At 40.8% G+C, this 22,847-nt stretch overlaps 2 protein-coding genes across 4 annotated transcripts in view; one reads left to right on the top strand and one right to left on the bottom strand.

The window, feature by feature from the left end:
- Window positions 1-1,337: 1,337 nt before the first annotated feature.
- The window catches only part of stambpl1 (STAM binding protein-like 1), a 48,388-nt gene continuing 26,878 nt past the window's right edge, over window positions 1,338-22,847 (bottom strand). For 2 of the 3 annotated variants that reach the window (XM_060939764.1, XM_060939763.1), the window contains one exon: window positions 21,084-22,391. In XM_060939764.1, coding sequence (XP_060795747.1) covers window positions 22,335-22,391 — 57 coding nt within the window. In that variant the 3' untranslated portion in view covers window positions 21,084-22,334. Of the gene's footprint in view, window positions 1,691-21,083; window positions 22,392-22,847 lie in introns of those variants that run through there. The other variant, XM_060939765.1, reaches the window with a different exon arrangement.
- On the top strand, window positions 16,229-20,624 carry acta2 (actin alpha 2, smooth muscle). The gene is made up of 9 exons (XM_060939762.1): window positions 16,229-16,337; window positions 17,639-17,811; window positions 17,972-18,100; window positions 18,630-18,740; window positions 18,872-18,956; window positions 19,051-19,212; window positions 19,449-19,640; window positions 19,721-19,902; window positions 20,064-20,624. Exons 2-9 carry the CDS (start codon window positions 17,683-17,685, stop codon window positions 20,205-20,207), a joined length of 1,134 nt encoding a protein of 377 aa, XP_060795745.1. The 5' UTR covers window positions 16,229-16,337; window positions 17,639-17,682; the 3' UTR covers window positions 20,208-20,624.

The raw sequence follows: 22,847 nt of genomic DNA, 5'->3' as shown, positions 1-22,847 counted from the left end.
GGGATGGTGTGTGCAGGGTGATGAGCAGTGTTAGTTTTCTGCCACACATAGCGCTTTGCATTTAGGCCAAAAAGTTCAACTTTGGTCTCATCTGACCAAAGGACCTTCTTCCACATATTTGCTGTGTCCCCTACATGGCTTCTGGCAAACTGCAAACAGGACTTCTTATGCCTGTCTTTCAACAATGGCTTTCTTCTTGTCACTCTTCCAAAAAGGCCAGATTTGTGGAGTGTACGACTTATAGTTGTCCTGTGCACAGATTCTCCCACCTGAGCTGTGGATTTCTGCAGCTCCTCCAGAGTGATCATGGGCCTCTTGGCTGCTTCTCTGACCAGTGCTCTCCTTGCTCACTCTGTCAGTTTAGGTGGACGGTCATGTCTTGGTAGGTTTGCAGTTGTGCCATACTTTTTCCATTTTTGAATGATGCTTCTTGAGATGTTCAGAGCTTGGGATATTTTTTATAACCTAACCCTGCTTTAAACTTCTCCAGAAGTTTATCCCTGACCTGTCTGGTGAGTTCTTTGGTCTTCATGATGCTGTTTGTTCTTCAGTGTTCTCTAACAAACCACTGAGGCCTTCACAGAACAAGTGTATTTATGCTGAGAGTAAATTACACACAGTAGGACTCTATTAACTAATTAGATGACTTCTGAAGGCAATTGATTGCACTGGATTGTATTTAGAGGTATCAGAGTACAGGGGGCTGAATACTAATGCACACCACATTTTTCAGATTTTTATTTGTTTAAAATTTTGAAGACCATTTATCATTTTCATTTCACTTCACAATTATGTGCTACTCTGTGTTGGTCTATCACATAAAATCTCAATACAAAACTTTTAAGTTCGTGGTTGTAAGGTGGAAAAATGTGAAAAAGTTCAAGGGGAATGAATACTTTTTCAAGGTACTGTACTTTCTATTGTTTACATGCACTTTCATCAGTTTCACCTACTTGCAGCTTGACTGATGATGTAATCCCCTGCCCTTCCTTTGTGGAAAGTCATTGCGTGTATAGAAGACAAAATTGAAAAAGGGGAAATTCCCAGCACTTCTAGCATTAACTAAACATACAGCATAACTGTAAAACAAAACTAAACTAACATGTTTAACAACTACTATAAAAAAAAAACTTAATTGGTGTAAGTATTTAAAGACCATGAGTGACTCTGATCTATTTATAGCTGTATTCTTGTACTTCAGATTGGGGATTATGTGTTCTAAGTTGTGTGTGTGTGTGTGTGTGTGTGTGTGTGTGTGTGTGTGTGTGTGTTGTGTGTGTGCGTGTGTGTGTGTGTACCTTATGATTACTATCAAGGGGAAAATGCAATTATAAATATATACAAACGCAATTACATTTCTCATTAGATACCTACAGCACACGTAATTGCACATTTCAAAAAGGTGTACTCATTATCACAGTAAGTAGTGTTACTGCCCTGCGTTTGCTCCTGAGTTCAGGTTACTCTCTCATGCATGCCAAGGAGTTCTACAAGTTTTTTCAGTCTCCTCCCACCTACTTTTAATACACATGTTGATGGATTAGCTACGTACTCAAAATGAGTCCTAGGTGTGAATGAATGTGTGGTTCTGCATTTGCATGATGTGCTGTAATGGACTGGCATCCCATTCATGGCGTATTCAACCTTCACACCCACTGTTTCCCTGATAGGCTCTGGATCCATCGTGACCCTGAGCAGGATAAAGAGGTTACTGAAGATGAATGAATGAATGAACGAATGAATGAAGCCATTATTATTTCAGTGTGGTGCAGTTACTTCTGTTTGCCAATGCAGAGCAAAATAACAACAACAATAACAATAATAATAATTGGACATGCACAAGAACGACTTCCATTTTAGTAAGACTTTAACTGTGGAAAAATATGTTTTTAATAATAATAATAATAATAATAATGTAAAACTTTGAAGAAAGTTGTCCCATTAAAAACTTGGATATTAGGGTATGCCATACTAATATCCTAAAAAATGCTAACTAATTGATTTATATTAAACAAATCCATAAATAAACTATAGGTGTATACAGTACCAGTCAAATGTACAGACACACCTACTCATTCATAGGTTTTCTATATTTTGACTTTTTTTTCTACATTGTAGAGCAATACTGAAGACATCAAAACTATGAAATAACATCTGGAACATATATGGAATTGAAGAAAAAATGGGTTTAAAAATACGTTTTAAAATATGTTTCATATTTTAGATTCTTCAGTGCGGCGGCACGGTGGTGTAGTGGTTAGTGCTGTCGCCTCACAGCAAGAAGGTCTGGGTTCGAGCCCCGTGGCCGGCGAGGGCCTTTCTGTGTGGAGTTTGCATGTTCTCCCCGTGTCCGCGTGGGTTTCCTCTGGGTGCTCCGGTTTCCCCCACAGTCCAAAGACATGCAGGTTAGGTTAACTGGTGACTCTAAATTGACCGTAGGTGTGAATGGTTGTCTGTGTCTATGTGTCAGCCCTGTGATGACCTGGCGACTTGTCCAGGGTGTACCCCACCTTTCGCCCGTAGTCAGCTGGGATAGGATCCAGCTTGCCTGCGACCCTGTAGAACAGGATAAAGCGGCTACAGATAATGAGATAAGATGAGTTGTGCCTCGTCAAAAGTTAATTAGCAATTTCTTGCCTTCTTAATGTGTTTGAGATCAAACAATAAATAATAAAAATACAGTAAACAGCCCTATTCCACAACTGTAGGAATCCATATTATGTCAAGAAACCGCTCAATTAAGTAACAAGAAACAACATCCATCATTTAATACATGAAGTGTCTTTTAATTAATAAAAATAAAGAAAAGCCATTGAATTAGAAGGCATGTCCAAACTTTGACTGGTACTGTTTATTCAAGTCATATGTTTATAATCGTGCTATTTATAAATTGCAACAAAAGTCCCAGGTCTGTGATCGTGGGGATTTCCTGTTTATCAAATAAAGCATCTGGCCACTGGGTGGCAAAAGATGCAAACTAAAACCATGCATGAGTCAGACAGAAAGAAGGGGTTTGTGAGGGATCGGTCCTCATTTAGTCACTTTGTTTTCTTCTTGAATCAGAATTTAATATACCACGCATGTATAAAAGTTACCTTCATGCTACTTTCTTGTGTGTATGAACTAATCAGGGGTGGATTTCCCAAAAGCCTCTTAACGCTAAGAGCATCTTAACTAGGAGAGTGTTCATTGTGCTGCTCGCTCTTCCATTTAACAAATATCTTTGTGCTGGAATGCTTTTGGGAAACTCAGGCCAGTACTCTATTCTAAACATTACTTTTCAGTTCATCAGCTTTGTCACCGCTTATCCTGTGCAGGGTCACGGGTAAGCTGGAGTCTATCCCAGCTGACTATGGGTGAGAGGCGGGGTACACCCTGGACAAGTCGCCAGGTCATCGCAGGACTGGCACATTTGACCTGATGGAGACAGATGGACATACGGAAGGATATCATGTCAAGTTGGCGTTTGTTGGTACAGATGAGGATCTGAGTGATAATGTGCTGTGTTTAGGGAAGTGTGCCTGGCTTGAGGTCATAAATAGAGTGGAATTTTTTCGGGGACTGTCTTTGACTTTATGAAACAGCCCCTTCTTTTGTGAAAAAAAAAAGCCACTTTTAGATATTTACACTGTGAAGAACAATATCTTAGCAAGTAAAAATCTCTAGAATATAGCCAACTTTAATATTTCTCTTTCTTTCACCAAGTTCCACTATTTTCGCTCATTTAAAGCATGAAATTGTCTAATTCCATCTATTATCCGTAACTGCATGTCCTGTGCAGGGTCACAGGTAAGCTGGAGCCTATCCCAGCTGATTACGGGCGAAAGGCGGGGTACACCCTGGACAAGTCGCCAGGTCATCGCAGGGCTGACACATAGAGACAAATATTCACACTCACATTCACACCTACAGTCAATTTAGAGCCACCAATTAACCTAACCTGCATGCCTTTGGAGGAAACCGGAGCACCCGGAGGAAACCTACGTACACAGACACAGGGAGAACATGCAAACTTCACACAGAAAGGCCCCCATCAGCCACTGGGATCGAACCCAGAACCTTGCTATGAGACAACAGTGCTAACCACTACACCATCATGCCAGCCTTGTCTAATTCTATTGGCAGATAATTTTGCTTATTTCAACTGTTTTGTTTTGTTGCTGTTGGGTTTTTTTTTCTGGAAATAAGCAAAATTATTGAATCTGCATGAGTTCCAATTAATGGGGGCCTTTCTGTGTGGAGTTTGCATGTTCTCCCTGTGTCTGTGTAGGTTTCCTCCGGGTGCTCCGGTTTCCTCCACAGTCCAAAGACATGCAGGTTAGGCTAATTGGTGGCTCTAAATTGACTGTAGGTGTGAATGTGAGTGTGAATGGTTGTTTGTCTCTATGTGTCAGCCCTTCTTGCACATGAGATCATCATGACTTTATATTCTATCCAAATTTTATACCAACTCAATGGAGACAAATAGGAACTACATTATATGGCCAAATGTTTGCAGATACCTGACCATCACACACCTATATGGTTCTTCCTCAAACTGTTGCCACAAAGTTGGAAGCACACAATTGTATAGAATGTCTTTGTATGTTGCAGCATTACAATTTCCCTTCACTGGAACTAAGGGACCTAAACCTGTTCCAGCATGATAATACCCCTGTGCACAAAGCAAGGTCCATGACGACATGGTTTGCCAAGATTGAAGTAGAAGATTGAAATGATCTGCACAGAGTCTTGACCTCAGTCACACTGAACACCTTGGTGATGAATTGGAATGCAGACTGCACACCAGACCTCCTCATTCAACATCAGTGTCTGGCCTCACTTCTGTGCTTGTGGCTGAATGAACACAAATCCCCACAGCCACATTCAGGAAATCTAGTGGAAAGCCTTCCCAGAAGAGTGGCAGTAATTTTAACAGTAAAGAGGAATAAATCTGTGCCATTCCATATGGGTGTGATGGTCAGGTGTCCACAAACTTTTGACCAAAATATGTTATTAGAAGTCCTGCTGTCAGCTACATGAGGGGAGAAAATGGAGAATTAATTCAGAAAGCAGGAAATGCACTAAACAAGAGAGTTTATTGAGCACTATATGCAATCATATTGTCACTTTAATTTTATCCATGCTTCATTTTATTTATTTGCCATATTTTATCTGCTGTTTTTTTTTTTTTTACTTTGTTACTGGCAGCAGGCCTGCCATTGTACATTGTACATAATACGCTGATTTTTGTGGGGGGTTGCCCACCCACTTTTGTGATTTTATTCTTTTTGTGATTTTATTCTCTTGCTCTTATTTTAATGTACCGCTCTTCACCCTTCTAATTGCCCTTCGGGGATAAATAAAGTTTTGTCTGATGATGTCTGATAGAGAAAAACAAATTGCAATATTGACTAACCCTTTATAATCTGGTGCTTATTAGTTGACAGCAGAATCGAGTCTAATGTGTTGGCTAAGAGTGGGTTCTGGGGGGAACTCAATCATCACACTAAATGGGACAAAAATCCAGCAGCTCGGCAGGCAGAATTCTGCAAATTGATCTTGAAAAGTCTTAGGAACACTCCAACAAATGAATACAATGGAGAATTAGGTCTTTTCCACTTATATATAAACACAGAAAAGAGAAGAAGAAGAAGAAGAAGAAGAAGAAGAAGAAATGAAGACGAAATTTCACTGTGCTTGAGTGTGCATGTGACAAATAAAGACTTCTTCTTCTTCTTCTTCTTCTTCTTCTTCTTCTCATAGTGTCTGTAGTGGTTTGTGTTGTATTTGAATTGGGATTCAGGGAGGAGAGGGACTGATGTACTGTGGGGAGAGTGGAGTCGGTGAATCTATTTCCATATCTTTTTCTGGCCCAGCCACTGGCAATCTGGAAGGCTGTGTGGTTGTAGGCCTTAGTTTCTGGATGAACAAAGACATCATTCCAGAGAAACTCTGGAAGACAAGACCCAAGAGCTTAACCCTGTAACCAGCACTAACACAGAGCAGAAGCAGATGAGAACTGCTTTACACAGCTTCAGTAAACGCCAAACAAAATCTAGAACACAAGCAATGAGAGGCTATAGGTCACTGTAAGGTGACTATCAGGCCCTAAACAGAGTGTGAATTGGCTTTGCACTGTCAGTGCTGCAAAGCATAGACAGATCCTGACCAGGGATAAGTTCAATGCCCACAGTCCTGCCATCAAAAAAGGCAAAGAGGGAAACAAATGACTGACCCAGAGAGGAGAAAAGTATGTAACAACATACATCACCGTCTGATATATCACTCTTCCTCAGTCTTTAACAAAACCCACTCGTGCTTTGACTCATTGTGGAAAAAACTATGATGTGATTATTGGCACATTTGCGCCAAAATTGTTGCAATATTTAAGGGTTTCACAATGTTTCATATGACCAGGAATTGGTCATCATGTTTTGATCACAAGATCAAGCTGAATACATGCTAGCAGGCAAATCTGTGATGAACCTGTGTCCATGTTAAGCCTTTGCCAAAACATAGCAGATAAAGAAATACCAAAATAATCTTACTTTAGAGACCAAAAGAGACCGTGTAATTTGTATAATAAGACAATATAAGTTTGAATTCTGAAGAATGACTACGGCGGCACGGTGGTGTAGTGGTTAGCACTGTCGCCTCACAGCAAGAAGGTCCGGGTTCGAGCCCCGTGGCCGGCGAGGGCCTTTCTGTGCGGAGTTTGCATGTTCTCCCCGTGTCTGCGTGGGTTTCCTCTGGGTGCTCCGGTTTCCCCCACAGTCCAAAGACATGCAGGTTAGGTTAACTGGTGACTCTAAATTGACCGTGAGTGTGAATGGTTGTCTGTGTCTATGTGTCAGCCCTGTGATGACCTGGCGACTTGTCCAGGGTGTACCCCGCCTTTCGCCCATAGTCAGCTGGGATAGACTCCAGCTTGCCTGCGACCCTGTAGAACAGGATAAAGCGGCTAGAGATAATGAGATAATAAGAAGAATGCCTACAGTTAGCGTTAATGATCCTCCACCAGAAGGCTACCTGATCTTTATTAACTGAAATGGCACTACTGATCTTGTTACCCTGTTACAAAATGTATTACTGTATATATTTCTAATGTTGTAATTTATGTTAACAGTTAATGCTTTTCTGTTAAAGTATTTCATGTTGCAGTATTTTGTATTTTGATATATGTACATTTCAGAGAGAGGATGGATGCCAGATCCACATAGAAACAGTGAGAATTTTAGAGATTCAGACACAGAGCAAGACAGAAAAGAATTCATACATTGCACTAAGGCTTTCTCATGCTTATTCTGAGTTGAATCGTGTTAATCCTAGGCATCCAATGAGGTGCTGAGTGGAGGAGTCCTTTAAGAGAACAGCTGCCTTGCCATTTTCGGTCAAAGCACATGCCAAAAGCACATAAGTTTGTTCACCGCCCAGTAGCAAACATTACTCCACGCTGCTGCTCCTAGTTCTGATGAAATGCTTTTCTACCGAACCAGAATGAAAGAGTTTCAGTTAAATAATTCACTGAACTCATTCAGTTATTCAAACATTTGAGGGTATATTATTATCTGAGGCTGATCCTGTTTGATTTTAAAGGTTTCAAGGTGATTTAACACACTTTACCACTAGTTTTTGTAATAGTCATTGTTAGGAAGTGGTAATGATACAGCATGTCAATGCAAGTTCATAACATTCTTATGCAGGTACAGTTGTGGTCAGAAGTTTACATACAGTGACATGAATGTCATCTTGGATATAAATATCACGGCAATATTTGGGCTTTCAGTAATTTCTTTGAACTGTTCTTTTTCTGTGGCAGAATGATTGTACAGTATACATCTTTAATTAAAAAAACTCAAGAATTTGGTGCACAAGTTTTAATTTTCTTTGGGTTTTCTGAAATCAACACAGGGTCAAAATGATACATACAGGGTCAAAAGTTTACATATGCTCACTTAGATTATTACAGTGCTCAGCGTAAATGAGTACACCCCCTTTGAAAAGTAACATTTTAAACAATATCTCAATGAACACAAACAATTTCCAAAATGTTGACAAGACAAAGTTTAATATAACATCTGTTTAACTTATAGCATGAAAGTAAGGTTAATAATATAACTTAGATGACACATTTTTCAGTTTTACTCAAATTAGGGTGGTGCAAAAATGAGTACACCCCACAATAAAAACTACTACATCTAGTACTTTGTATGGCCTCCATGATTTTTAATGACAGCACCAAGTCTTCTAGGCATGGAATGAACAAGTTGGCGATATTTTGCAACATCAATCTTTTTCCATTCTTCAACAATGAGCTCTTTTAGTGACTGGATGCTGGATGGAGAGTGATGCTCAACTTGTCTCTTCAGAATTCCCATAAGTGTTCGATTGGGTTCAGATCAGGAGACATATTTGGCCACTGAATCACTTTCACCCTGTTCTTCTTCAGAAATCCAACAGTGGCCTTAGATTGTATGTTTAGGATCATTGTTATGTTGGAAAAGTGCACGACGACCAAGGGCACGGAGTGATGGTACCGTAGCATCTTCTCTTTCAGTATAGAGCAATACATCTGTGAATTCATGATGCCATCAATGAAATGCAGCTCCCCGACACCAGCAGCACTCATGCAGGCCCACATAAGGACACTGCCACCACCATGTTTCACTGTAGGCACCATGCATTTTTCTTTGTATTCCTCACTTTTGCGACGCCATACAGTTTTGAAGCCATCAGTTCCAAAAACATTTATCTTGGTCTCATCACTCCAGAGTATAGAGTCCCAGTAGTCTTCATCTTTGTCAGCATGGGCCCTGGCAAACTCTAAGTGGGCTTTTTTGTGCCTGGGCTTTAGGAGAGGCTTCTTTCGTGGACGGCATCCATGCATGCCATTCCTCTGCAGTGTACGCCATATTGTGTCACGGGAAATAGTCACCCCAGTTTGGCTTTCTACTTCTTTAGATAACTGCAGTGAACTTGCATGCTGATTTTCTTCAACCCTTCTCATCAGAAGACGCTCCTGTCGAGGTTTTAACTTCCGTGGACAACGTGGACGTCTCTGTGAGATGGTTGCAGTTCCACCTTTCTTAAATTTTTGTACCACTTTTGCTACAGTATTCTGACTGATAAGTAAAGCTTTGCTGATCTTCTTGTAGCCTTCACCTTTGTGGTGTAAAGAAATTATTTTCTTTGGGGAATTCTGAAGAGACAAGTTGAGCATCACTCTCCATCCAGCATCCAGTCACTAAAAGAGGTCATTGTTGAAGAATGGAAAAAGATTGATGTTGCAAAATGTCGCCAACTTGTTCATTCCATGCCTAGAAGACTTGGTGCTGTCATTAAAAATCATGAAGGCCATACAAAGTACTAGATGTAGTAGTTTTTGTTGTGGGGTGTACTCATTTTTGCACCACCCTAATTTGAGTAAAACTGAAAAATGTGTAATCTAAGTTATATTATTAACTTTACTTTCACGTTATAAGTTAAACAGATGTTATATTAAACTTTGTCTTTTCAATATTTTGGAAATTGTTTGTGTTCACTGAGATATTGTTTAAAATGTTACTTTTCAAAGGGGGTGTACTCATTTATGCTGAGCACTGTAATTCAGAGGTGTTGAAACTTCCAAAATATCTCTTATCTTGCCAAGGCCGAGGTCTCTTAACTTCCTATTAATGATCATGCTTGACTACAGCTGGTAGCTTCTCTGTGCCTTCATAAAAATGGTTTGTTTACAGCACTCATTGGATTGACCAACACACAGTAAAATGGGAAAGTCCAAGGAGCTCAGTGCAGATCTGAGAAAGAGGATCACAGATATACACAACTCCGGAATGTCTCTTGGAGCCATTTCTAAACAACTGCAAATTCCAAGGTCAGTTCAAACAATTGTATCCAAGTAATTGTGAGGTGTAGTCACTTTGCCAAGCCACTTTGCTTCAAGAAAACCCAAACTGTCACCCTCAGCTGAAAGGAAATTGGTTTGGATGGTCAGGAACAACCTGGGAACCACCATGGCACAGCCCTGCCATGAACTAGAAGCTGATGGATCACTGTCTACAGTTCAGATCACCATGGACTAAGAGGCTGCTATCCAAGAAATAACCCCCTGCTCCAAAACTGACACCTTCAATCTTAACTAAACTTTGAAGCTGATCACACGGACAAAGAAAAAGCCTTCTGGAGGAAAGCTGTATGGTCAGATGAGACAAAGATTAAGTTGTTTGGCCACAATGACCACCATGTACAGAGGGACACTGTACTAGCTGCTGGTGGTGGTAGGATCATCATGCTCTAGGGCTGTTTTGCTGCCAGTGGAATTGGTTCATTGCACAAAGTGGATGGAATAATGAAGAAGGAGGGACTACCTCAGAATTCTTCAGCACAAACCATCAGAAACTTGAATATGACTTGGGACTTGGGCGTTACAACAGGACAATAAACCCAGATATGCATCAATGCTGGTTGTGGAGGATAAAGCAGGCTAACATTAAGCTTAAAACAAGTCCTGACTTCAACCCTATTGAAAATATATGGACCGTGCTTACAAGTCAAGTCCATGCCAAGAAAAAAAAATTTAATTGAACTCTACCAATTCTACCATGAAGAGTCATGAAATATCAAACCAGAATTCTGCCAGAAGCTTGTTCATGGTAAACAAAAATCTTTGGTCAAGGTGAATCTTGCGAAGAGGCATTTTACCCCTCTGTGCTGTATGTATATTTCTGACCCTGTATGTATAATTTTGACCGTGTGTTGATTTCAGAAAACCCAAAGAAAATTAAAACTTGTGCACCAAATTCTAGTGTGTGTATTTTTTTTTATTAAAGATGTATGCTGTACAATCATTCTGCCACAGAAAAAGGACAGTTCAAAGAAATTACTGAAAGTCCAAATATTGCCATGACATTCATGTCACTGTATGTAAACTTCTGACCACAACTGTAAATATAGTGGCTATGAAGGGCAACATTAGTGGCTCTTAATCCTGGTCACGTGGCCCTCATGTATTATACAGTTTTCTGTTTTCTCATCTATAACACAGCTGATTAACCCCCATTCAGCAATTATCAGGCCCTTCATGTGTTGAGTCATGAAAAGCTTAATAATGTATATAGTACTTCAGAGGCCTTGTTTTATCATATAAGTGTGTTGAAGGCCGGGGCATGGGGAGAGGAAGTCTAAATTTGGATGAGAGCACATCTAAACATGGCAATGAAAATGTGCTCAGTGACCTACTAATATGAATAGTATTAAGGATATCCTGCTCTGAAGCCGTCATTTATGGTTAGCCCTCCCAGAATGCACATCCCAGGCTCAATAATTCCCATTCCCTTGCCTTTTATTGCCCCTCCTAGATGAGCATGCATTACACATACAGGTAGACAGATAGGCATTCATCCATATATACACACACTGTAATTCTCCATGCTAGACTGTTTTTTTTTCCCGGCCCACTCCTTCCGCAGGGTTCTTTTCTTTCCTTACATGCCTGAGAGAGGAGCAGGCTGCCAAGTCTCTCTTTATTTACCGAACAGCTCCTTTTTTGGTGCTGCATTAAAGAGAGCTAACAGGGAGGAGAAAACTGTAGCATTTCACTGTGAACCACTGAGTGTGGAGCATGGCTTTTTTTTTTTTTAAAGGGCAGACACATGCTAGTGAAGTGTTTACATGAGAAAGAGATCCTTAACTTGACTAGCTGTAGACAGGAATGTATCCAAAAAAGAAAAAGTGGCCAACCCTTGGTGAAGGATGAACCAAAAGTGAAGAGCTAAGACTAGTAAAGGTATCATCACCAATATTTATTATTTTATATATATATATGTGTGTACATAATGTGTATAATAATGTACAGTAATAGTAATGTACTGTAATAACAGTATTCTAAGTTCACAATCTTGTGCACGTGTGGACTTCTTCCATTCATTGCAGTCTTGCAGATGTTTTCTTTCTTTTTTGGTAACTGATAGCTAATCTTGTACATTCCTCACAATTTTCCATTAAATAGTTGAGCAAGAAATTCACATGGCAAGCCTGATAGCAAAAACAAGGTGGAATCAGCCTCACTGTAGCTGCAGATAAGGGAACCAGAGGCAGATCAAGCAGGCTTTTCAAGAGCAGAACTCATTCCCTCTGTACAAAGAACACATCCTGTCAGTTACAGGTCATGAAATCTGAACGCATTCTGAGTCAATGTTTAGTGACAGAACCCTGTCATGCACCCAGGACTAATTGTTAAGTTTGCGTGGACAGAAGGGATGAGGCATGCAGCGCCACTTCAACAGTTCTTACTTTTAAGATCTGTCCACTTGTTCCTCGCTGTACTGTTCTGTATTTCCTGTGTGATGTGGATGACAGAGAACAGTGAACAAAAGGAAACTGCAGCATGCATATAGTTTTATCACTCCTGATATATTACGTTGTCACTTCATTTCTGTCACTGTGATTGCTAATCTGTATTTAAGCAATTAAAAAAAATCTACTAAATTGTGTTTCTTCATTGCCATGGTGTATTTACTGACAGTGTACTAACTTCTGGAAATAAATAACATTCAGAATACCTGAAAATATATTGTACATTATCCAGCTTTCTTTTGATTCTTCATAATGAAACCAGTGACTGGCATCATCATGACTCATTTCACTTTCTCAAACATCCATCCATTATCCGTAACCACTTATCCTGTGCAGGATCACAGGCAAGCTGGAGCCTATCCCAGCTGACTGTGGGTAAGAGGCGGGGTACAGCCTGGACAAGTCGCTAGGTCTGACACATAGAGAAAAACAACCATTCACATCTACGGTCAATTTAGAGCTGCCAATTAGCCTAGCCTGCATGTCTTTGGACTGTGGGGGAAACCGGAGCACCTGAAGGAAACCTATGCAGCAGGCGCGCAGATAGGATTTTTGAACTGGGGGGAACTGAGCTGTCAGCAAATGATTCAATTTTGTGTAAATGCATATATATATATATATATATATATATATATATAATGTGTGTGTGTACTGAAGCTTCAATATACATTCTAATTGTGAGTTTTCTAACTGAATGAACATTGGTAGACAACAGGGCCGTGCAAAGACCTTTGGAGGGGCAGGGGCTCAACATTCAAAAAAGGGCACTTGGAACAAATTTTTCACACAAGTTAACTTTATCTCATTCACTCTCATTATCTCTAGCCGCTTTATCCTTCTACAGGGTCGCAGGCAAGCTGGAGCCTATCCCAGCTGACTACGGGCGAAAGGCGGGGTACACCCTGGACAAGTCGCCAGGTCATCACAGGGCTGACACATAGACACAGACAACCATTCACACTCACATCTACGGTCAATTTAGAGTCACCAGTTAACCTAACCTGCATGTCTTTGGACTGTGGGGGAAACCGGAGCACCCGGAGGAAACCCACGCGGACACGGGGAGAACATGCAAACTCCGCACAGAAAGGCCCTCGCCGGCCACGGGGCTCAAACCCAGGACCTTCTTGCTGTGAGGCGACAGCGCTAACCACTACACCACCGTGCCGCCCCAAGTTAACTTTATTCAAAACTAAATTTCAATTGCAACTGAACATTCTGTGTGTCTTGTTAGAATATGTTGTGGACGTCGTCATTCAGCCTTAAGTTTTCCAAGCTGCTAGAATGTTATTAACGCCGTCGTTCAAACTAAAGTTTCCGAATCTGCCACGTTAATGAAATGGATGGAGCAAACGGTTTAAAGATAGCCTAGGCGGCTTCATTAAATGATAAACAACCCTACGCATTTACTGTTGTGTTCTAAGCTGCACAATATTGCAGCATGTTCAGATAAGAAATGAAAGGAGACTTTCAGTGTGACCTTACCATGCCGTTCCTCGCACTGTCTCCCACTGTCAACCGCCTGCATGCGCTTTCTGCACGGAGGCTCACTGAATGCATGACATCACGGATTGATGCCCACATTTACATAGAAAAACGTTATTTTATAGATCTATAATTTCATATATTATTGTCAAATTGTAGAGAATATTGATGTTGGAGCTAACTCTTTTACAAATATTTAAAAAAAAAACAGTCCCTATGAAAAGGGCACTTTGGACAGCAAACAGAAAAGGGGCAGGGGCTCGAGCACCTGTAGCACCGGTTCATTGCACGTGGGTGGTAGACAAAGGCCTACCTGGTCAACATTGCTCGGTTTTTGAAAAAACACTGTAGCTAATTGTTTTTTGTTTTTTCATTGTTGACCCCACCAGGGATTGCCTGCAGGCCAGGAGGACAATGTTAACATCTTGAATCTCATAATTTCAGTTAACAGTTGCTGCTTACTAAAACAACATTATACATAAAAATAACAACATTAAAAGATATTCACCTACAGCCTAGAATGCTGTTATGTAGAATGCTGTTTAGCCTACTTCAGGTAAGTCCAAATTCCTTCTTATTATTATCAGACTAGCTACTCAACATTACAAAACAAGTATTTGTCACATCTGGGAAAGGCAGCAGGCATAGGATATTTACATCTTTTGGTTCTTGAAACAAACGCTGTGATTTTTTCCCCCTATTCTCTGGCTTAATGTGGCAGAAAGATCACCAGCTCGGTCATTAGACAGTTGTTTATGATCACTATGGTTACCGCGACAGGCAAAGTCCCCAGCTCCCCTTAGGACCCCGGGGTCGAGATGGTGCGTTACATTTACATTGGAAGTCGGAACTTGGAGCTCCGAGCAACATAACCTCAGAACTGAGCGCTTCCCAGTTTAAAAACTGGGACATCATGGAACATGGAATTCGAAAAAAATGGCCAGTTAATGAAATGAAACGAAAACCCCAACGTTTATGCTGGGAGATGCTGGATTTCACTTCTTTTCCGACTTCAAACTTCCAACTTACGAGTACAACTGAACGCACCATTAGTCGCAGCAGAAACACCGCTGCTATCAAATGGATGAGCTGTGCAGTGTTATTAACCGAGAATTACGTGGAAAATGAACACCTTGCTTTCCCAACTCTGCAAGGATCTGCTCCAGCCTACACCGATTCAAGAAGGGGAAAATGTGGATTGATCACTGACAAGGCTGCTGCTGCTGCCATTTCAACTTTGTGCTGCAGTGTAAGTTAGTCTAACTAACGGAACATTAATCCTCACTTTTTCTACCTATGTGTGGCGCCTTATGTAGGGATGGTGGGTGGGGGGGGGGACAGATGGGGTCACTATAAATCTGGGGGGGACATGTCCCCCCCGTCCCCCGTGCTATCTGCGCCCTTGCTATGCAGACACAGGGAGAACATGCAAGAACATGCCACACAGAAAGGCCTTCATCGGCCACTAGGCTCAAACCCAAGACCTTCTTGCTGTGAGGCAACAGTGCTAACCACTACACCACCGTGCCGCCAATTTGATATCATTTCACAATCTAATAACTTTGTGAATTCTCGTTCAATTGACCTCAAATTTTAACAGCATGTGTGGAAACAGGTCAAAATGTTATCTTTAATGGTTTTTTTGTTTGTTTTTATCTTTTTAGGTATCGAAATGCCATTCACTGGAAAAGAAAAGGCGTTTTGTGTGTTAGAGTACACTCGAACACAGTCGAACAAGACTGCAGCGTGCATTTATGAGAGAATTCTCTAAAAATGCACCAGCTGCAATGCAGATTTGGACATGGCACAAAAAGTTCAAAGAGGAAGACTGTCTGTGCAGCAGGGCAAAAGGATCTGGATGACCACCAGGATCTGGCACGCATATTGAAAATTTGTGAAATCGTTCATGGACTCCGCATACCTTTGAATTTCTCATTCAAATTTTGAGGAATAAATCTTATATTGCTCAACATTAAGCCTGTTCAGTTTCATTTGTCTAGACTATGTAGTTTCTGGGATATTTACATCTCAAATAATATAAATTTTTTGAAACACCCTGTATACTAAAAGACTAAATGGTACCAGTAGATTTCTAGTGTTTTGAGATAGTGTCAATAACTGTCCGACACTCTGTATTCTTGACGCGCCATTTTCAGGTATATCTGTACAAGTCCTTGTGTGTGTATGTGTGTATTACGAGGGCTAGCCTCAGTTCTATGTTTATGTTCCTGCACGATGAGGTCTCCATCTTTTCAGAGAAAAAAAAAAAGTAGACACAGAGAGACAGTGGCTGGAATGCCCTGAGTGATGGCTGCCCAGATTGGAGAGTTCTCCCCCAGTCATCCCTATAAGGCTGTAGTAGAGTGAACCCGGTGGGCTGCATGCGGACCTGGCTCCATGTTTGGGAGGTGGGAGGCGGCAGAGAACCACAGACTGGAGATACATAAGAGCTCCACACACTGGTCCGGGCCACACCATCACCAAGTGGCTAAACCCCCCGGCCCAGCACTGTCAGGGTAAGTGGCCTCCGCCCACTTTCTTTCATTCCATCTCTGTCTTTCACCGTTTTTTTCACACCCTCTGAGGCATGGTGTGTTAATTCAGTTGTTTTGAAGTGTGACTTTTTACAAAACTGCAGACAGTAGATAAGAACTTACTAGAAGTTGGCGCCTGATTACAGCTTGTGATAACTTGTAGGTTTACACAGGTGCATGCTGCTGAGATTGTTTGAAATAGAAACTGAGCTGAGTTGACTTGTGATTTCTATATTGTGCGGCAGATATTGAAGAGGATGGAGGTAGCTTGGCTATAATGTGACATTTAATATCAGTGGCATTACAATGCAGATATATCAGTAATGATGTAAAAATGCATACTTGTCAAGACTGGTGAGTGTTATAATGCAGATTTATCCTTCATGCCATTAAAAATGCAGGTTTATCTATGATGGTGCTATAGTGCATATGTATCATTAATGGATGTTACAATGCAGAGTTATCAGTAATGGTGTTACAAACCTGTAATACATTGCTATATGCATGCATAGTTTCAGCACATCTGTATACATCTGCAGAACCTTTATAGGCTGTGTGAAATATATCGGATGTTTGGAGACAAGACTGTCAGGCTCGATGGTTGAGGCCCCTGCTGGATTAAAGTCCCCATGATTTGTGAGGTTTATGCCTAAATATGGTTTTCTTAAATGGAGCAGAGGCATTAGTGTGACTCCCTAACTTTTCTCTCCATTTTAATCTCTCACCCCCCGCCCCCCTCCATCTCTCTTTTCAAGAATTGTACACAGGGAGGGCCAGAGAGAGTTTGTGAAGTCCAAAGACAGACATGCCTCCCCGTTATTTCCAAATTAGGAATTTTTCCCATGGCGAAGCATTCATTCATCAGGGACAGGAGTGTACGATTCAGGATGCATTACAATGGGGCAGTGGATGAATTCTGCAGAGATATACCTGTTTTTTGAACAAGTTGGATTACTTGGGCATATTTTACTATCAGTAATTTTAGTAGAGCATTATTTTATCCTTTTGTAAACACTGGAACTTTTAAACTGTTCCATGCATTTATGATTTTGTGGAGTAGGGTGTGGTCATTAACTCACACGTGCACACGTACAGAGAGAGATACACAGACACACAGAGAAAACGACACACACACACACACACACGCAACTTTTAGACATTCAAAATTCATTAAAATGATATTCCCAATTACCCACTCAAACTGATCCCAAATGTTTTCAAAAGCAAGGTTCTTTGCATGCCCAGAAAGCAGATTTATTGATGTTTGATTGGTGCATTTGCAGTGATTGTTTCCTGTTGGAGTGAAGAAGGAAATCTGAACTGAACCATGTGTGAGGACGAAGAAAGCACTGCTCTGGTGTGTGATAACGGCTCAGGACTGTGTAAGGCAGGCTTCGCCGGGGATGATGCCCCCCGAGCCGTGTTCCCCTCCATTGTGGGTCGTCCCAGACACCAGGTAAACCTTCCCTAACCACATTGCGTAGGGACAGTATACGAAAAATATACACCTACAAGAATCATGACATTTAGCTTAGTGGAATGGAAAACATTACTCTTTTTGTTTTTCCATTTGTCTGATGAGTTATGGTGTTGAATGCGTTTGCGTCTGTTCTCAGGGTGTGATGGTGGGGATGGGGCAGAAAGACAGTTATGTTGGTGATGAAGCACAGAGCAAAAGAGGTATCCTGACCCTCAAATACCCAATTGAGCACGGCATCATCACAAACTGGGACGACATGGAAAAAGTAAGTAGACCTTACTAATTTGGGCATCATTACGAACCAGAACTTGTCAAGAACAAGAGACCAAATAGTTGCCCAAAATAGTAACACATAGCATGTGAGTGTTCTGCTTGATATGTTGCTGAAATGAATACACACTTGATCTTATTACTACACTTTATTTTATTTCTGTGTGCAAATAGTCCCCACTGATACCTGGAAGAGCTGTGCTGTCTTATGACTCACTGTGCACATGACTCATTCACACACACATGTACGAACACAGATGCACCCACACACACTAATGTGTCAAACAGTATCCTTCACGTATGCACTAACGGAATAGCAGATGCATGCAGCAGATGGTATTATTCACTTGGCTCTCTGTGACTACCCCATATCTCTTTCAATATAAGCATCATGTGTCGCAATGAAGAAAACTACAGGTTTTCATAGATGATCCATTAAACTTTAATGAGCCCATTTGTAAGTGATTAATTATAATCTGGTCACTTTGACTTGATTTGCTCATAAGCTTGTACTCTTTTGAAAGATCTGGCATCACTCCTTCTACAATGAGCTCCGTGTTGCCCCCGAGGAGCACCCAACCTTGCTGACAGAGGCCCCCCTCAACCCCAAAGCCAACAGGGAGAAGATGACCCAGGTCAGGCTCAGCTTGCACTGGTCGCACCAACCAATTTTTAGATACCCTCTATAAGATTAAAGGAAATAAATAAAAAAAGAATAGTACCCTATCTCCTTTCCACCTGCAAACATTACTGTCTCTTCCTTCAGATTATGTTTGAGACCTTCAACGTTCCAGCCATGTACGTAGCTATTCAGGCGGTGCTATCCCTCTATGCCTCTGGACGCACGACAGGTCAGTTCTCTTGTCCCCTTTGGAAAAACCTTTTCCCATTTTGTATCTTCAGAGTGACAGAACATTTGTCTGATCAGATATTTGTTTTGTGCAGGTATTGTTCTTGATTCTGGTGATGGTGTCACCCACAACGTGCCCATTTACGAGGGCTACGCTCTTCCTCATGCCATCATGCGTTTGGACTTGGCCGGCCGTGATCTCACTGACTACCTCATGAAGATCCTGACTGAACGTGGCTACTCCTTCGTGACCACTGGTGAATAGACACTATTAAAATGCTCTCTGTTTATTAAAAAAAATAATCTAGTTTATATATATATATATATATATATATATATATATATATACTAGATTAAGAGTATTCTGATTTGCACAGTACTCTGTTAAACTCTAAAACACAGACTTTTTGGTGTGTACTGTTGGGTATGGAAGCACAAATGTTTTACATGAGAACAACAGTGTCAATTTAGTGACGCAATATGTCTAATACAGCTGAAAGAGAAATTGTCCGTGATATCAAGGAGAAGCTGTGCTATGTCGCATTGGACTTTGAGAATGAGATGGCTACTGCTGCCACCTCTTCTTCTCTGGAGAAGAGCTACGAGCTTCCTGATGGGCAGGTCATCACCATTGGCAACGAGAGGTTCCGCTGTCCTGAGACCCTCTTCCAACCATCTTTCATCGGTAATGCCTTTTTGCTTTTTCCTCAGTTTCTCCCTAAACCATTTGATCCACTAATGTCAAGTTATGATTTTCCCTCTCAGGTATGGAGTCTGCGGGTATTCATGAAACGACTTACAACAGTATCATGAAGTGTGACATTGACATCCGTAAGGACCTGTATGCCAACAACGTCCTGTCTGGTGGTACTACTATGTACCCTGGCATTGCTGACAGGATGCAGAAGGAGATCACAGCTTTGGCTCCCAGCACCATGAAGATTAAGGTGAGTACTCTGACTGGTTGGATTTCCAGATCATAAAAGTTTTAGCTCGGTTTTAATTAACTAGTCCTTGTGTTACGACTGAAGATCATATTATCATCATTTAACTTTTTTTTTTTGTAATTGTTATCTTTTGTGAATGCCGGGTGTGTGTGTTTGCATAGATCATCGCTCCACCAGAGAGAAAGTATTCAGTATGGATTGGCGGCTCCATCCTGGCTTCCCTCTCCACCTTCCAGCAGATGTGGATCAGCAAGCAGGAGTATGACGAGGCCGGTCCATCCATTGTGCATCGCAAGTGCTTCTAAACTCAACAGCCCAAAGCCCTCAAAATTCTGCTCTTGCTTCTTAGCCTGTAAACTGTGAATGTATCCTCTGGTTTCTCTCCCATTTTGTCTTTGCACTGCCCACACTTGCGTGAATGTTTGGATTTTTTTTTTCTCGTCATTGATTGTTTTTGTTACATTGGATGAGCTAAGCCGCCAACATGAACAGATTGAGAAGATTCCTGGGGTTTAGTGAGGCTCTAGATGGAGGGAGAGCGAATAAACGCAAGGTGTTTTGGAATGGTTTATAGAGGAACAGAGCTCACATACTCCCTCTTGTGTTTCAAACACCACAAGATACCCCTTGCATGTGATTTCTCAATGCTGTGAGCTTTGAGACAGTTTGTATGGCTGTCTATAGAATAACCCCAGGAACGAATAAAACTCTGCATCCTGAAACTGTAGTTTGTCTTTTTTTTTCTGTGCACGATTCTGTTTTAGACCATGATAAGAAAAATTACAAGTGACACCATCGTGCAAATAATACATCATCGTTTTGCAAGAGCTCTTCCTTTTTCTGAAGAAAAGGGAACTGAATGCTGCACAAATAAGCCATCTAACCTAAAAGGTCAATTATTAATTTCATCACTTGGACACTTAAATACCAACAGCCCACACGAATTCCAACAGGGTTATCAAATTATTTTGTTGGTTTTTGAGAAGGACAGAAACATGTTCATTAAAACACAGCAGCAAGTTTTGAAATCAGTAGAAACTTTTTGCGATGATCTAACAGATTTCAGATAAAGTGGATTTCTGCAATCATTTTAAATACCTTCATTGTTAAGGTTTGTTAAATATTAGGCTAGTATGATTTGAAGAATGCTACCATTAAGCACACAAGCTCCTTTTTTTCGTCTTTTATTTAAAAAAAAAAAAAAAGGCAGGTTGGGGGGTGGGGGGGGGGGGGGTATTGTACAGTCACTGCGTCATATTGCCCACAAGTTCCTGTTGCAGAGTAAAAGTTTCAGAAAAACCCAGACAGACATACCTCAAAAAATATATATAATGCCACAGCACACACAAAATCCACAATATGCTAACAAGACTTGCTGAACATCAAAGAGGATATCGAAACTCAGAAAGTTGTAATTTTCTACTGTGCCAGTATGTAATGGAAAAGGTGAACAACAGAGCAGTCACTGTCTGATTTAGGTTCGCATGTCATGTTAACACGAGAGGATGATACCTGAGATCACTGGGTCTATCAATCCTCTAGTTCCATGGCAGTAGCTCCTCTAATAAGGCGTATTAGGCTTCTTTGCTTATTCTACTGTAGGTGCTTTGGTTAAGGAGAAAGTGAGGCAAAACTGAGGGACATCTGTCTGTTTATGCTGCTCAGCTTTACCATTCATTCTAAGGTTCAAACTCCTGAGCACCAAGACTAATGCCAAACAGGTCAACGTCATAAACTGCTTCAGTTACAATCACTCCTTCAAGTCAAACATCACCTTCACTGACTTGAAGTTCTCTAGAAGCTAGAAATGGCTGCTTTTATTTGTATATTACACAATACATACTGATTATTGTTTGAGGTTTCTTGACTGACTAAACATTGGCGCTGTACCAATTCACTTCAGCATAATTGACAGGATACAAACTTTGCAAATACATATTGGGTAAAAGGTACTGGAGGAGATTTTTTATATATATGAGAAATTTTAAAAATCTAAATCACATCATTTTACATAAGGCAACTCTCTAAAAATAACTTTGCATCCTGGTAAAAAGTTCACATTTTGGTTGTGGCATTAATAGCTAAAAAAAGATACCACCTTCAGGACGCACTGTAATATCGAACCTGACGAGCAGTCAGGTTGGATCACAAAACTGTCCAAAAAGATTGCTTTTGAACAGGCACAAATGCTAAAGCAAGTGGTTAAGTATTCCATAACCAAACAGAGACAGAGGGAAAAAAAAAACACCACTTAAAAGCTTTATAGCTTCATTACAAGATGCCAACAGCAACCTGTGCAACACAGACTCCACTTCACAGTACTTTTTTGTTTAATAAATAAATAAATACAAAAAAGCCTTCAAGTAGCCGGAGATAAAAAAGAAAACTCCTGGGCCTGTGGCTTCTACTGAAGCATTTCCTCCCTTCATCTGTCATCTGAGGTCCAGCACTGTCGTTTTGGCGTCCTTCACAACCACGTGCTTACAGATCTGTAAATGACACACATTTGATTTTCACGTCTCCTTAAAATAAGAGCTGTGTGTGTTGTTTTTTCACTTACAGAGCCAAGAGTCTGCAATAAAATGTTATTTAACTTGGATATAGAGTTGGGTCGGGATGATAAGGATTTATCAGGAATACTGAAATCTCCCTAATAGTATTTTCAGTGATGTGTCATTTCTATTAGTGCCACAGGGTACAGCAATCACAAACGCCTCACCATACGGCACTCGTTTGATTGGCTGTTTTTTTCAATTAAAGGTTGGATTTTTCTCTTTTTTTTTCCCCCTCAATGGGAGGTGAAGCTACGTCACCAAAAGGTGGATTTTTTTTTCAAACCCTTCTTAATAACCTTTACAAAGGATGCCAATAAACATCGAGGGCACGATTAGACAGACCGACGTTTAAAATAGTCCATTAGATGTGCGCTATGTTTTTCAGTGGAC

The sequence above is a fragment of the Neoarius graeffei genome, chromosome 14, assembly GCF_027579695.1.
Source record: "Neoarius graeffei isolate fNeoGra1 chromosome 14, fNeoGra1.pri, whole genome shotgun sequence".
NCBI classification, from domain to species: Eukaryota; Metazoa; Chordata; class Actinopteri; order Siluriformes; family Ariidae; genus Neoarius; species Neoarius graeffei.
The sequence above is the reverse complement of the archived record's forward strand: the minus strand, read 5'-3'. Positions and strand labels throughout refer to the sequence as shown.